Below are 14,616 nucleotides of genomic sequence, written 5' to 3' on the forward strand. Positions count from 1 at the left end.
TTCGGTTTCATTCGAACAACATCAATGATTGTCTAGCAGACATTTGTCAAACAAAGCGTACATTGCTTGCAACACTAATGGCCCGAACTCGGGAAAATTCTGCGATAGCCACTTTGCTGTCGCAAAGCTTCTCAAATGTATGCACTGATCTACCTGTTCTCAATCTAAAACTAGTAAACTTTGTTCTCGAGTAACATCTCCAACACTTCTCGACGCCGCACGACCATCATCTGCTTTCAATCAACGTTTTCATCTACCAGCGTCGATGACCACCGAATGCGGCCAATGTGCGATTTGCCTCTATCCGATTGACTCCTCCAAGCTCGTACAGACGTCGCCATGTAACCACAAGTGGGATTTATCTTGTATCTCTCAGTGGCTGGAGGTCAGTCCCGACAAGTCATGTCCTCTATGCAAGGCCCCCGTAAAGACTATCGTGTTTGCATGCGCGGGATCGGGCGAAGGTGTTAGTATTCCATTAAGCATATTCAATGACACCCAGCCATCAGTCAGTTTTGTCGGATCAGACGATCGGGAGCCGTCTAGTCGTGTACAGACACTAATCGCACGCGACGATTATATCGACAGGACATACCGAATTGCCCTTGAACGACGGAAATATGTCTACCGGAACCGTTTACGCGCGTGCTACATTGGTCATAGTAAGTACACGCGTTTCAAGGATTTTGGCCCGGGGAGAAAATTTACGATGGACCTGCGAATGCGGGCGCGGTCGTTCATTAGGCGTGAACTGGCGATTTTCCCGGTCCTCTTGAGCAGCGATCCGTATAACTTCAGTAATGATTCCAGTAATTGTGCTGATGCAGAGTCCAAGGGGGTATTGGCTACCTCTAAAGAAGTAGAGTTCTTGACGCTGTACATTACATCAATATTACAACTCATTGACGTACAGACCGCTAAAGGGGCGCGAGTTGCTTTGAATATTTTGTCTGACTACTTGGGCACGACGAATGCCGATATTTTCTTGCATGAGCTCTGCTCGTTTCTACGGAGTCCGTATAAGACTGTGGCCGAGTATGATCGGACAGTGCAATATAAGGTGGTGGATTCTTTGCGAAAACGGAAACGAGAGGGGGAGTATGGTAGAGCTTTGACCGAGGTCAGTGAAGAAGATATTAAGCGAAACCTGCAGGATCTTGGAACAGATGTACTGGTTCAAATACCCAGAGCATACGCTATGAGGCAGCAGAGATGTAGACGATAGTGGTTTGTATTGCATGGAATCATAGACTGCGTTTTGGAGGTGGAATAAAATCTTAATATCGTGACAACAAATTATACACTTTCCTATCATACATGGTATACCAATACTTCACAAATTTCAGTCGTCCTGTACGTAACCACAATCCAATCAGCGACCAATAATCGTCTCCAACTCTCTGTTTTCAATCGTAATACTCTTAGTCATATGATTGACCTTATAAATACCCACCAACTGCTTCGCCAATTCAAACATATTATTTCGCAACGAAATGACAACAAACTGCGCGTTTTTCGTTCGTTCCTTAATATAATTCGCGATAATGGAAACATTTCTAAAATCCAACGCAGCATCAATTTCGTCCATGACATAGAGCGGCGTTGGCTTGAAATGATGCAAAGCAAAGACGAGCGCCAACGAACTCAACGTCTTTTCACCACCAGACAAGTTGCTAATGTTCTTCCAGCTTTTCTTAGGTGGCATCACACTGAACAAAATTCCTTCTGAAAACGGATCAAGGCTGTCGACAAGTTCGAGTTCCGCGTTGCCCCCCATAGTGATCATCTGATACATTTCTTTAAGCTTGAGCGAGATTTGACTGAAGCCGTCCATAAATTCTTCCAAGCGACGCTTGCGCAAGTCTTCGTAACGGTGCTTGACCGCGTCTCTTTGGGACACTGCATCCTTAAGATCGGCATTTCTGGCCTCGAATTCCTGTTCTCGACGTCGATACTCCTTCAAGACAGCCAAGTCAATTTGAGCATTATCAGATTTTTCTGTCCCACTGTCAGACAAGTACAATATACTGTATTCAATGCATACCTTCTAAGAGCGCAATCTCTGCCTTTAGTACGTCCTTGTCCATATCACTAAGCTCGTCCTCGCTGTACACAGGTAAGTCAAGCGGCTGTCCATCGCTGCGACCCATTAGCCCGAAAATTTCGTTCAAAAGACAGCTACGCAAATCATACCCAACATCATGAAGCGACAGGACGGTCAGTTTCTCAGACCAATGTTTCAGTCGTGTCTTGTTCTCACGGAGTTCCTTCTCATGCGCCTCAGTCTTATTCCGAATCTCAATTTCAGACTTCCTGCAGGCATTAATATCCTTCATCCTCGCGTCCAAAGCCTCCTTCATCTCCTTCAATTTCTCCTGTCGTTCCTCCACCATAAATGCAGCTTGATTAGACGCGTGTTCATGCTCCCGAGCAGCATTCTCCACGTTTACTAGATCCACCTGGACAGACCTTAACTCGACCTCAACTTCCGCCAGTTCTTTCTCTGCATTCCTGACAGACGTTCTCTCCTTAGCGGACTCTTTCTCAGTCTTTGCTTTCGCCATCTCCGCGATCAAGATCCGGTCGTTGCGAATTTCTATTTGTTGCAATATGCCATCTACTTTAGCCTTTTGTATCCGCAGCTTGACACCGCCGATTTCCATAATCCTCTCTTCAAGGTCCTTGATCTCGTCCTCAATAGTTGATCTCTTCTCACGAAGCTCCACGATCTCTTTCTCAATCCTGGCAAGCTTCTTCTCAAGACCTTTGCCCACTTCATCGTTGGCAGAATTAGACTCGAGGTCCGCTTTCAGATCGTTCAACATCTTCTTAGCGTCAACTAAATGCGTTCCAAGCGCCTGAATTTCCAGTTCCGTTTTCGAAATTGAGAGCTCTAATTTAGGTTTCTGTTTCTTTAAATTCTTCAAAGAATCTTCCATGTCATTAACATTCTCCTGAGCTTTTGCAAACTCCTGTTCGCTCTCGGCATACTTAGCTTCGATTTTCTGCAGCGCAACTTCCGAGACCTCTTGCACGAGTTTATTCCTCATTAACCCTTTCGACATTTTCGACCCGCCGCCACTCATGGTACCCGACGCGTCAATAAGTTTACCATCGAGCGTAACAACGCGCCATCGTTTCTTGCCAAACGCAATACGATTCGCCTGCGCCATATCATTCGCGGCCAAAGTATCATGAAGAACACTGTAAAACGCCTGCGTAAATTTTGGATCTTTAGGCTTAACCAGATCGAACAATCTCCGCGCATTCTCTGGAGTTTGAATCTCCGAAACATCACGCTGTGGCAATTTGTCCAAGAGAATAAACATTGCTCGACCGAGGTTGTTCTTGCGGAGATATTCAATGCATGCTTGTCCAGTCTCGACATTATCGACGACAAGGTTATTCAAAGCCGGGCAAGCCGTGGAGATAGCCACGTCGAATCGTTCGTCGATCGTTCCGAGATTGCCCAAGCGCCCGTAGAATCCGCTGATACGGCCAGAATCGTTCAATCGCATAAGACTCGAGAGAACGTTACCTTGGCTCTGAGATTCCGAAAATTTTTGTCTGGCATCTTCCGATTTCTGTCTTATGATATACAGCCGTTCTCTTGCATTATCTAGCTCTGAAGTCGCTTCCGCGCTCTCAACCTCACCAAGTCGAATCTGATCTTCAACATGCTTCAATTCCGTTTTGAATTCCTCCAGGTCCTTCTCTTTGGACCGTCCGTTGAAAATCACTTTTTTGATCTTCTCTTCTTGTTCCACGATTGCCTGTTCGTTAGCCGCTCGCTTATCGGATAAAATTCTCAGCTCGCTCTTCGTGACATCTAGCTCCGAAACTTTCATATTGATTTTCTGGTTCCACGGCTCAAGAAGCTTTTTCTTTTTCTCGATCTCATCCGAGATACCCCGCGTCTTGCCCTCCAAGCCTGTTTTTATCTCCTCAAACGTCGCTTCCTCAGCAGCCAAATTATTTTTGAAGGCATCAATCTCACCAGTCAGCTTCTCCAATTCCTCATCATAATTCGTCATCCAGCCAGAAGAACTACTAATGGAGAGCTTCGAGCTCGCAATCAACTTGGAAAGTTTTTCTTGTTTGGCAACGACATGTTTCTTTCTTTCCGTCAATTGGACGGCGTCTCGCTCTAGTTTCGATTGTGCCTTTGCTGCGGCCCTGGACTGGATTTCGATATTATCGAGCTCTTTGGCGGCTTCTTTGTATCGGTTGTTGAGGTTCTCGATTTCTTGTTCGTTCCCTTTGTTATTCTCGAGTTCCTTCTCAAGTTGTGCGGCAAGGTCGCCCTAGTCCGTATTCAGTATTTCAATATAGCAGAATTGTGAGGCAATACGTACAAGAAGCTCCTCAGTAATATGGATGTTCTCGTGACAATTCGCCACGTAACTCTGACAGAGGGCAGATTTTTTCATCGTAAGCTCATTCTCATTGCGGACGTACTTCAAGGCAGCATTACGAGCGTCCTAAACAATTAGTTTTAAGAGATCATTCATAAATCCGAACCGATGAATGACAGACCTCCAAGCTAGATTTCTCTTTCTGCACAATGTCCAAGCGTCCAAATTTCTCATGACAAATTTCATTCAGGGCCTCGACCTCCTGTGCGGACTCCTCGATCGGCTTCTTATATTTTGACGTCCCAATAACATCCTCCAAATACTCTAACAACCCGTCATCGTTCTCGTTCTGCGCCTTGGGTTTCATTTGGGCAATACTCTCTACTTCACCCTGCAGGATCAAGAAACGCTTGTGGTCGAGGTCGATGCCTCGTTCGCGAAGAAGGGAAGTCACTTCGCTGTAGTTGCTGTCGCGATCGTTAATGCTGTATTTCGAAGTATTGTTTTTGTAGGCGCGGCGACACACCACGAGTTTAGAGTCCGGAACTGCCGTCGTCGTGCCGTTTTCCTATACAAATTAATCACTTGACATAACCTCTACAAAATATTCTTAGCACGTACATTGTCGATGACGTCCTGAAAGTGAACTTCAACAGCGCAGGAAGCTAAATCAGGATGTTGCGCTGAATTGTGGATCAAAGCAGAAATTTTGGCCTGCCGCATTTTACTGGCGCGGAATCCAAACACAAATAGCAGGGAGTCGATTACATTCGATTTCCCAGACCCATTGGGGCCCACCACTGCCGAAAATGACTGTAGCGCGTTAGTCACAATCATCCGTCAAATCATTTCCCGATTGGGAGAATACGTACGCTGTGAAATGGCCCGATTTCCTGACGACCTGCATAGGACTTGAAATTATTCAGCACCAAATGCGTTATCACCAAGCGCCGCTTGGGGCATTCTGGCACAGCCAGATCTTCCTTCGTAGTAGTGCCAACGACAGGATTAATATCATCCTTCGTAATCATGTCGACAGGTTTGTTCTGCACCGGATGTAACCCCACGACCGAAACGTTTTGTCTTGACATGGACACGTCCCCTAAAGGCGACGGCTTTGGCGTGGCAGCAACGTCAAACGGCTTCGGAGTCTTCTGCACTGGCGTGTTCTCCCGCTGTGGAGACTGTAACGTCAATCGCCGCAGCGAATTCTGGACGCTGTTCTGAGGAGATCTAATCTCGGTTGCTAGACTGCCGTTCAATGGCATATTCTCGTGATTCGTCGCTGGCGAAGAAGGTAACTTTGGCGTTTCAGTAATTGATTTATTGAACTTGTCGTTACTCGCAACACTTTCAAGCTCGTCGTCCTCGCTATCGTCAACCTGCTGTCTCCGACGAGGCCTTGCACGACCACCAGGAGCAGCTTTCGTCCGCGTCGCGCGGGAAAGAGATGCTTCATTCGCGACCTCCGAGGATCGTTGCCGCGCTCTAGTTGTCCGCGGTACCATGACGTTATGTGATGTTGCTCGTGGGATATTCGTGGATGCGTAGACGTAGTTCAAGCGCGAAGGCTAAAGCCGACGCGAAGAGGGTAAAAAACACGAATGGTTGCCAGAACAACCAACCGCTGTAAAAACATAAACCCCTGTCGGGTTAGGTCTTGAAACTTTCGAAATGACCACATGAGCAAGCACTAGGCTATGCAATAACGGCGAAATTTTTTATAGGACATTTTCAGTTACAAACTGTTAAGATTTTATAACTCCAAGAACTCAAAGTAATTATACACGACCTAACTAATCGGTTCAAACAATATATGCTTACATGCCAAAATGAAATAATAAGATCGAAATGATGAGAATCAGCTCTCTATGTAAAACACCACGCCTCAAAATTGGCGGATCGGAGTAGAACGCCGTATGATTCAATAGCAGCATCGTGGTCAACAAATACGTTTTTGTCTGGCATCACTGCTTGCTTGTACAGATCAACGGAGATTTGGTCTAGTGGTGTGGTGTAGGTCGTGCTAGCTGAGGTTACTGAAGACGATAGCGGGGATGGTGCTGGCGACGATGTGTCACTTGACGAATCAGACGCAGACGGCGAGGCGGTTCCTGCTAGCCTTCGGTGTTCTGATGAGGAGAGTAGCGTCATGCTTCCGAATATGGAAGAGAGAGTGTGGTTATCTAGACGCACACCATCACCACCATGTATAGCGACGTCGGCCGATGTACTTTCCGTAGCCTGTTTCAAGTAATACATAAATTCCGCATACGAAAACTGTTTCGGCGACATTTGCGCGACGTACAAGTACCGTTTTATTGGCGCTAATATTTTGGCAGTAAAATTCGCAAAGTGCAACCGAATGTACTTGTCAATCTTCACACAGCTAACATTATCCGCCAGCATCTGTCTGAGAGTTTTCAGAAAATGCTTGTCCCTTGACAAATATCGTCGTTTTGTCGAGAAGGAAGAGGATTTGCGGATACCGACGGTGTGGAACACTTTCCGTATGGACCGACGGTGCCAGTCCACAGTCGCAGTTACCGGATACAATAGATCGAGAGTCATCGGTTGCGGTGCAGTCGACACCGGCATCAAGTCCGGCAAAATTGGAAGGAGACTTATATTCAGCGACGGCGACCGTTTCATCTTCTGTTGCTTAGAAATGTCAACGAGACTGACGTCTCCACCGCACTCCTGCACCATTTGCGCCAAGAATGGGTTCGTAAACCCAATCACGCCCGGCACGGGATGCGCGGACATAATATTCAACGACTCGATATCGGAATGCATAGTGATGTAATCCCTCACCAACCCTGTGTACGGAATCGGCTGAATCAAGTCCACGACGTTGGACACAAATCTGCTACACATTGACGGAGTATTCGCGAGTACCGCGAGCGACTGGCCCAGTAAAATTAGCTCGTATATTGTATACAGCTCCGCGACATCCTGGAGCTCCTTCGCAATTACGCCCCATGAGCCAATTTTGCCGAATAAATAAACTTCAGAGTCATTATCGACGAAATCCGCCATCGGCAACGGCGGGCCCGAGGAGACTAATACTCTAATTTTATCCCCCAAATACGCTAATTCCAGACTCTTGCGTTTTCCGGTACCCGCATTGTATTTCGTCATCACGGCGACAGGATCGGGCCAGCATGCAATTTGGCCGGCAGCGGTCTGCAGGGTCTGGACTAAGGCCGGACCGAAACAGTATTTCGCTGCTTTCCGCAGGACGACTTCGAAGAGTGCAGGAAATTCAAACGGAGATATCAATGCCAGACATTTCTGCGAATAATGCCGGGCGCGGGAAGTATCTTTGCGTTGCTGGAATAAGACGTATCCATAAAGATACCGCTCATTAGGGAATGGTGATTGTGAGAGGATAGGTGAGGACGCAGAGCTGGGGAAGTGGATGTCAGATGTCGCTTTGAATCGGAACGTATGAAAAGCGTCGGCGCTGTCCGGATAGCTTTGTTCAGGAAAGGAGGAGAAGCAACTAATGTCGTTAGCAAATGGTACTTAAATATGTAAATTACGCGCTTACATGGTTTTCAAATCCTGTTCAGAAAAATTTATCGGAGGATAAATACACTCGAATTCTATCCCATTAGCAATGTATTTATAGAATCTTTTGGAAATAATACTCACCAGGCCCGATGTCGACATTAAAATCCAGCGCGCAAAAACACATCATCCACTTCCTTAAGTCCCGAGCACGAAATGGTAGCAGCCCAAACACATCTGGCTCCTCCAAATACAGTCCCGCGACAGCCTCCGAAAACGATCGCACATGAAGCGGCGATGGTCTCGAATTCTTCGTGGGAGAGTTTTTGTCAGGACAAGCATTCGTGATCGTGGACGCGGCGGCGTCGGCTGGACTGACAATCGCGGAGGCTTGTCGCTGGTAAATGGCTTTATCTATTACTATCGCGTTCGCCATAATGAGACCATGCTAGTTCTCCGAGAAGATATCGTTCTTGTTGGTCCACAATCGAAGTTACTATTTATGGGTCTCACCTTAAATGCCATGCTCTCAATTCAGAAAAAAAACTGGAAAAACAATTCACTCCAAGCATTAAAATGCCATACTTTCGTACCCGCAGCCCGCAATGCGTGTATTGAAAATATGGTGGTTGCGCAATTGGCAGTAGAACAAGAGTCTGTGTGGGACTAAGGCACTATCGAAGCGTAAACAATTGCCAGCCTGCTTAATCTGAGACAAAGTTGGCGCGGCTGTTCCGACGTGTAAGACCTGGCGCCGCAGCCGCAGCAAACTCATATTGGCACTGTCAAGGTGTTTGCGTCCCAATTCTACAAAATATACACGATTTATATACACTTCATATAATAGTTGACGAAAAATTTTATTACAAATCCTCTAATTGTTTAGTCCTAAGAAGTCCCATTCCTAAATATAGATGCATGCACACTAAAAACCATGACGAAAGCAAGAGTAGCAAAGCTCCACCCATCTCATATATATATATATCACTCAGACAAAAGTAGAGGCGAGCGCCAAATCATCGGCATTCAAAAGATCCGAACCGATTTCGATGATCTGTCTGTAAAGCGCGTCCCGACGTACAACAGGCCACCATGGCACGTCCCAGAATCGTGTAGCAATTCCCATATCATGCGCCTTCGTAACCAACTCCTTGACTTTGGCGTACTGCACCGAGTCCAATCCATTCGGTCCAATAGTTGTCTCGACAACACTCTGGAGCGAGCCAGATGCGATCGGGTTGACGTAGACCGGGTACGCCGTCGAGTTCAATGTGGCGATCGGCCCGTCGAAGAAATAGAAACGCTCTTTCTGGGAAACGACATAGTTATAGGGCGTGTTACCCGTGCCGATAACAGTGATGGGGCCGTATGTGATTTGGGAGCCACTAACGGTCGTCAGCCAACCCTTATCGAGAAGTGGTTGAAGGGCTGTCTCGACATAGGGCCATGTGAGGTTGCCATCGGTTTTGACATCAATAAAGAGGTACAGGGTTTGACCAGAGTTGGTATCGAAGACACCGTTAGGGGATGTCTGGTTTACCGTGAACTCGTTCTTGGGATTAGCTGTAGTCAGGATGTCGAGCAGAGGGTCGACGTAGAGGGACCCTAGCCTTCTCTCGCTAGTCAAGGCTGCAGTGTGGTGACCGACCTGCAGATCTGTTATTGACAGCACAACAAGACGTAAGACAGAATTGGATCATACATAGAGAGTGTCGTCGCCCTCAAAGTGCCAGACATCGGCCTCGACAGAGACGACGCCATAGGATAGAGCAGTGAACAAGGGAACGTCGCGCCAGTAGTCGTTGTGAGAGTGAATGCCCTTGACGAAAACGTTACTGCAACCGTTAACAATCTGACATAAATAAGCATAGATAACCACGGACCATACCGCGTGAGATCGGAGTTGTAGAGGGTCCCAATGGAGCCCTTCAAGGAGAGCAGTTCCTTGTGGATGGGGATTGCCGAGGCGACACCGGCAACGGCGATAGCGGCGGCGAGCTGGAACTTCATATTTCTCCAAGTACAAACATGCACTACGGCAAGGTGGCAGAGTCTCGAAGCTACAACTGGGAGGGGAGTTGATCTTATTTATACGGCCATCGTCGAAGTGTGTACGATCGATTTCAGAGCGAGCGTGTACACGTTTGCCGTTTACATTCGTATCATTGGCTGTTCACAGACACACCGCACCATTCGTCTACCGACCGTCGTGTAAGACAGAGTCCTGGCAGAACCCAACTACAAAGGAAGAAGCGTCATCACCATGTTGAGAAGCTTGGCCCTGCGGTGGTCGGTGAACTGGAGCTGCGAACGACAGGCGTCAATGAGCACACGTTATCCGACCAAGAGTTCCTTAAGGCACACACTAAAAAGCCAAATGACATCATTATCGGAGAGTGTGGAGTCAAAATTAAATGTGTCGAAGTACTGGCGATCAGCCGTTAGGGCAGGGGTAATAGATACACCTCTCAAAATTGGCTGGTTCCTGGCTCAGGGGATTCTTCAATCTTCTGCTTCTTGATCGTCAAAAAACCTTTCATCGGACCGAATGCAACGACTGCTATGGCTGACCACCGGCAGCCGGCGTCCTTTCGCCCAGCTCCAGTCTCGCCCAAGACCCACACAATAGGATTTACTCTGCATCTGCCGCCGACAACGCGGCCTTCTGTCGACGATCTAGTCGAGTCGGTTGACTCCCCTGCGGTGCAAGTCCAGGATGACAAAGATCAGGAATTGCCCGGCAAAAACACTTGTTTATGTCCTGACTGCGGCCAGCTTACGCTTCGCAAATGCTTGATTCACGAGAACTTCGCCCTCATCCTCTGCGTCGACAAAACTGTACGTCTCAATCAAGCCAGCATGCATAATAGCTTCCATCAAGCTAACCAATTCTTATAGTGCGGGTATCCGTTCGCGGAAGACGATATTCGGGAGCACATTGTCCGTGTGACTAGCCGCCAGACACTCGAGGCTGCAAGGCGACGAATGCTGGATGCTGGTGTAGGCGAAGACACTGCCAAGAAGATTGTACAGAGTAGGAAATTGGATGACGACTCACATGTGGGCGATATAGAGACATAAAAGAACTCTTGCTCCTACGACGTCGCGGTTATATCCAGCCATTATGCTGCTGCCGGTGCGATCCGGTTATTATTGCACGGTGGACTCGAGATGCTAACGCTAACTATTTGCATGATTTGCATTATAGGCTGCGATTGCCACAACAACCCCGATCCGATTGGCAGTATTCCAGAGGAATGCTAAAACTTTCATTATTTCTACAATTACATACATGCCACCAATCAATTTATCAGCAAAACAGGCGCAAGCAATGCCATCATGTATCAAAATTGTATACAAAAAAAAAAGCAAATGATAACCGATTGACTCCCAACAAGCAAGCAAGCAAGCAAGCCATCCCATAGCAAACGACAGTACCCCAAAAACACGCCCGTAAAACCCCAAATACAAGCCCAAAGCAACATAATTATCGGACCTAAATAAACAAAAGCTAGATAGTGAGAACCTTGATCCAATACCACACACGCTTTCCGCGGCGCCAGAGGCCCTTCTCCATCATCCCAAGCTCAGCAGCCGTCTCAGCCTCATATTGATCCATCTCACGTCTTCCCAGATCCAAGTCGAGCTGCGAAAGTGGAACAATCCGCGTCGACCGCCAAAACTTGTAACCCAAAAAGCATAACAAAAATAACACGAGCGACACGTAGGAAGAGAAAAGGTACTGCCATTCAAATTGAATGAAAATCGTCATGTCGTTGAAAATAACAAGCAGGACGCAGCCCATGAGTCCGAAATACGCGGTGTACGGCTGGAAGGGCGACCGGTAAGGGTATGACGGCATGTCTCGTTGCACGATATCTGGCCGGAGTCGCAGACCGCAGTAAAACCGGATGTAGCTAAGGCATATACCGGCCCACACCAGCGTTCCGGGTACGGACGTCAATCTTCGAATCCAGTAATAAACTGTGATCGACGTCGAGTTCGGAAATGACACCAAAAACACAGTCAGTGCGATCATGAACGTGAACAGGACAGATATAATCGGCACTCCTCGTTTTGTACACCGGCGGAACACACGCGGGAACTTGCCCTGAACCGCCAAAGCGTACAGGGTCCGACTTGACGCATACAAGAATGAGTTCCCAGCAGACCATGCGCAAAATACAAACTACACAAAAGAGAAAGGTTAGCCTTGATCTCATTCAAAAAAAAAAAAATAGAGTAAACGTACACAGCACGTGACGACCGCGGCTCCAACACATTGGCCGCCGTTTTGTAATGCAATGACCCACGGCGACGAGTTTGAATTCGAGAAGCCTTTCATATTGACCGTGCCCGATATGCAATTCCCGTCCTGGGACAGCCCGTACACCCACGAGACCTGCTGTGAGTCAAAGACTCTCCAAGGAGTAAAAAAACCCGGCAGCACATTGTCTCCAGCCGCAACATTCAGGCCAATCGCAAAAACGCCTAGCATATATAAAATGAATATGCGAAAAAAGATACGAAGAGTGGCTCGAGGCAGTGACTTGCGCGGATGTCGCGCCTCACCGGCAGTCAGGGCGACTAGTTCAGTCCCGGAAAAGCAGTACACGGACTGCACAACTGCCGTCCAGATCATAAGGAAGGTACCTGTCGAGCCACGAATCAGTTGAGACGACGTGACCTCAAACGCTGGTCGGAATGGTCCATAATCGGAGTTGTTCATGTCTGAGCGCCAGTCTAAAATTGGTGTCAGCCTTAATTACAGTCACAAAGAAATCCGAGTAAATTACGTACACAAAAAGTCGACAGGAAAAATTGTTGTCTTTCCATTCTGTGGCGGTATATGATCTCGATTGAGTACACACATGACAATGATCAAAGTCAGTAAGAATATCAGCTTGAGTTGACCAAACACGTATTCAACCTCTCCGTAGATCCTGACTTCAAGCGCGTTGATCAAAATAATGAGAAATAAGAACGAGACAGTCAGGGCGGCAGGGGGTATGTGCCACGGATCAAACGGCTCAAAATAGGTTACGAGAATTGCGGCCGACGCGACTTGCGTTGGGATCGCTACGGCCAGCGAAAACCAATAGCAAAAGCCGAGAGCGAATCCGAGGGCATCGTCGACGAAGCGAGAGCCGAAAGCTGAGATACCACCAGCGATGGGAATGAGGGCCACCATCTCACCAAAGGAGACCATGACGGAAAATACGATCGCGCCAGTTATAAGGAAGCCAAGGATCATGCCGAGGGGGCCGGAATTGCCGAGGATCTTGCCAGTACCGATAAACAAGCCATTACCGAGTACGCCCCCAACGGCGATCATTTGAATATGCCGGGTCGAAAGCGTACGGCGGAGTTCGGTATGATGTTTGGGGAAATCAGGGTCGGGACCCACATCGTCGATGATGTGTGCGCCGCCGGTTCCCGAGGCAGTGTCGTCGATGACGAAGGTGCCTAGTGAGGACGGGAGAGAGTGCGAAGGCGTTAGTGAGCTCGGATACGGACGCAGCGAGATTCCACCTGTGGAGTGGCCATGGTATGGTGGATAGTTGTGGTAGGGTTGATTCGTGTTTATATTTCCGTACGCGAGTGTGTCGCTGCCGAGCGCGAACGATTCGGGAAACAGATCGTCGATTGGGTCCTCGTCTGACACGGAGGAAACAGTCATGGATGGGTTGAGCTTCATGGCAGCCCCTCGATATGCGCTGGCGACGAATTTGATCCCGGTGGAGAAAGTTCAGCGCCGTGGGCAAATAGACGAGATGGTGACTGAGGGAGGGGAGACAATACAAGATAAAATGAGACGTTGCTAGATCAAGACTGAGGACGAATTGTGGAGAAAATGTCAGTGGCACATCTAGCAGACGACGAACGAGTTCGAGCTCGACAGACAGTAGAGCGGTACGTCCTGGTCGATTGGACTGCAAATGGACCTCAGTGGACGTTGGACCTGCGAGCATTCATGGCCACTCGAATTCTCTCGGCTATCCTGGGGCAGTTGGAATGATACCAATGTCCTAGTCCAGAATGGCGTTTGTAGCGTAAGTTTGACCAGAACCGGAAGGCTTAATAGCATTCATGCGGTGCATTTGCTCTTCAGCAGTATCAGGGTTAGGTTACTTGCATGAACATTGGCACCGGAACAGCCAAGCAACAGCCACCGACATCGGCCGGGATTTGGTGGAAGCTTATCTCGCACCAAGATAGTAATTACTCATCAATATAGTTTGCCATCTCTGTCCAGGGGGGAATGTCACCAAAGTGGTTCTGGCAGTGTGCCCGGCAATCAATCGGGTTGGCTTTTTTTGTTGGCCCTATGATAGATAGTACATAGAACAATCGTGTCTCCCTATCATCTATCATATGGTGTATTTGCAGCAGATATAGCTTAGTTCTACGTGATCAATTGAACATTGTCGAGAATTGGTGATATTTCATTGGAAGAACATCCAGCAGCAGAGCAAGATATTAATATATTATAGTATTCCATTTAAAGCAGATGTGCCGGCTATCGCGCTATCAGCTTGTCTGACAGTGACTCGCTCTTTGCAGAATCACATGTTACCCCTAACCTCCATTCACTCCCCGCCCCTCGAGGATAATAATTTATTATTTATTAATTTAGCATACGATTTATGCTAGTCATTATATGTATGATCTAGTCACTAACATGCCAGTTGTGGTCACGCGGTGATATGGGATCTGTGACTTTTGGTCAAAAGCTTGGCACTAACTG

The 14,616-nt window shown here is 47.7% G+C and overlaps 6 protein-coding genes across 6 annotated transcripts; 2 read left to right on the forward strand and 4 right to left on the reverse strand.

Moving 5' to 3' along the window:
- The first annotated feature begins 4 nt into the window (after positions 1 to 4).
- V1513DRAFT_442343 (uncharacterized protein) lies at positions 5 to 1,294 on the forward strand. The gene has a single exon (XM_066897647.1). The coding sequence runs from the start codon at positions 266 to 268 to the stop codon at positions 1,223 to 1,225; it is 960 nt and encodes a 319-aa protein (XP_066754323.1). The 5' UTR covers positions 5 to 265; the 3' UTR covers positions 1,226 to 1,294.
- Positions 1,295 to 1,372: 78 nt separating this feature from the next.
- On the reverse strand, positions 1,373 to 5,446 carry V1513DRAFT_457911 (RecF/RecN/SMC; the record flags this gene model as incomplete). The annotated part of the gene is made up of 7 exons (XM_066899655.1): positions 1,373 to 1,998; positions 2,045 to 2,139; positions 2,194 to 4,304; positions 4,356 to 4,481; positions 4,537 to 4,923; positions 4,977 to 5,168; positions 5,228 to 5,446. The coding sequence occupies 7 exons, from the start codon at positions 5,444 to 5,446 to the stop codon at positions 1,373 to 1,375; spliced, it is 3,756 nt and encodes a 1,251-aa protein (XP_066754324.1).
- A 557-nt stretch (positions 5,447 to 6,003) lies between these two features.
- On the reverse strand, positions 6,004 to 8,535 carry V1513DRAFT_442350 (uncharacterized protein). The gene is made up of 3 exons (XM_066897648.1): positions 8,013 to 8,535; positions 7,909 to 7,963; positions 6,004 to 7,860 (listed from the first exon to the last, which is right to left on the reverse strand). The coding sequence occupies exons 1-3, from the start codon at positions 8,302 to 8,304 to the stop codon at positions 6,225 to 6,227; spliced, it is 1,983 nt and encodes a 660-aa protein (XP_066754325.1). The 5' UTR covers positions 8,305 to 8,535; the 3' UTR covers positions 6,004 to 6,224.
- Positions 8,536 to 8,714: 179 nt separating this feature from the next.
- On the reverse strand, positions 8,715 to 10,331 carry V1513DRAFT_463688 (uncharacterized protein). The gene is made up of 3 exons (XM_066899977.1): positions 9,757 to 10,331; positions 9,571 to 9,703; positions 8,715 to 9,516 (listed from the first exon to the last, which is right to left on the reverse strand). Exons 1-3 carry the CDS (start codon positions 9,876 to 9,878, stop codon positions 8,857 to 8,859), a joined length of 915 nt encoding a protein of 304 aa, XP_066754326.1. The 5' UTR covers positions 9,879 to 10,331; the 3' UTR covers positions 8,715 to 8,856.
- Positions 10,332 to 10,336: 5 nt separating this feature from the next.
- V1513DRAFT_463689 (uncharacterized protein) lies at positions 10,337 to 11,238 on the forward strand. The gene is made up of 2 exons (XM_066899978.1): positions 10,337 to 10,706; positions 10,767 to 11,238. Exons 1-2 carry the CDS (start codon positions 10,431 to 10,433, stop codon positions 10,947 to 10,949), a joined length of 459 nt encoding a protein of 152 aa, XP_066754327.1. The 5' UTR covers positions 10,337 to 10,430; the 3' UTR covers positions 10,950 to 11,238.
- On the reverse strand, positions 11,116 to 13,937 carry V1513DRAFT_442356 (amino acid permease-domain-containing protein). The gene is made up of 3 exons (XM_066897649.1): positions 12,669 to 13,937; positions 12,121 to 12,611; positions 11,116 to 12,057 (listed from the first exon to the last, which is right to left on the reverse strand). The coding sequence occupies exons 1-3, from the start codon at positions 13,564 to 13,566 to the stop codon at positions 11,380 to 11,382; spliced, it is 2,067 nt and encodes a 688-aa protein (XP_066754328.1). The 5' UTR covers positions 13,567 to 13,937; the 3' UTR covers positions 11,116 to 11,379.
- Between the last annotated feature and the right edge of the window lie 679 nt (positions 13,938 to 14,616).

The sequence above is a fragment of the Lipomyces chichibuensis genome (assembly GCF_038497645.1).
Source record: "Lipomyces chichibuensis strain CBS 12929 unplaced genomic scaffold V1513scaffold_10, whole genome shotgun sequence".
Taxonomy (NCBI): Eukaryota; Fungi; Ascomycota; class Lipomycetes; order Lipomycetales; family Lipomycetaceae; genus Lipomyces; species Lipomyces chichibuensis.

Bases quoted from the DNA above. Each gene is read 5' to 3' on its own strand.
- V1513DRAFT_442343 (XM_066897647.1), top strand. From the start codon at position 266: ATGACCACCGAATGCGGCCAATGTGCGATTTGCCTCTATCCGATTGAC.
- V1513DRAFT_442350 (XM_066897648.1), bottom strand. From the start codon at position 8,304: ATGGCGAACGCGATAGTAATAGATAAAGCCATTTACCAGCGACAAGCC. The intron at 7,964-8,012 runs GTGAGTATTATT...CTAATGGGATAG, and splicing joins TAATGTCGACATCGGGCCTG to AATTCGAGTGTATTTATCCT. The intron at 7,861-7,908 runs GTAAGCGCGTAA...TAACGACATTAG, and splicing joins GAACAGGATTTGAAAACCAT to TTGCTTCTCCTCCTTTCCTG.
- V1513DRAFT_463688 (XM_066899977.1), bottom strand. From the start codon at position 9,878: ATGAAGTTCCAGCTCGCCGCCGCTATCGCCGTTGCCGGTGTCGCCTCG. The intron at 9,704-9,756 runs GTATGGTCCGTG...TAACGGTTGCAG, and splicing joins TACAACTCCGATCTCACGCG to TAACGTTTTCGTCAAGGGCA. The intron at 9,517-9,570 runs GTATGATCCAAT...ACAGATCTGCAG, and splicing joins AGGGCGACGACACTCTCTAT to GTCGGTCACCACACTGCAGC.
- V1513DRAFT_463689 (XM_066899978.1), top strand. From the start codon at position 10,431: ATGGCTGACCACCGGCAGCCGGCGTCCTTTCGCCCAGCTCCAGTCTCG. The intron at 10,707-10,766 runs GTACGTCTCAAT...CAATTCTTATAG, and splicing joins TCCTCTGCGTCGACAAAACT to TGCGGGTATCCGTTCGCGGA.
- V1513DRAFT_442356 (XM_066897649.1), bottom strand. From the start codon at position 13,566: ATGAAGCTCAACCCATCCATGACTGTTTCCTCCGTGTCAGACGAGGAC. The intron at 12,612-12,668 runs GTACGTAATTTA...CACCAATTTTAG, and splicing joins TTTTCCTGTCGACTTTTTGT to ACTGGCGCTCAGACATGAAC. The intron at 12,058-12,120 runs GTACGTTTACTC...TCTTTTGTGTAG, and splicing joins CCGCGGTCGTCACGTGCTGT to TTTGTATTTTGCGCATGGTC.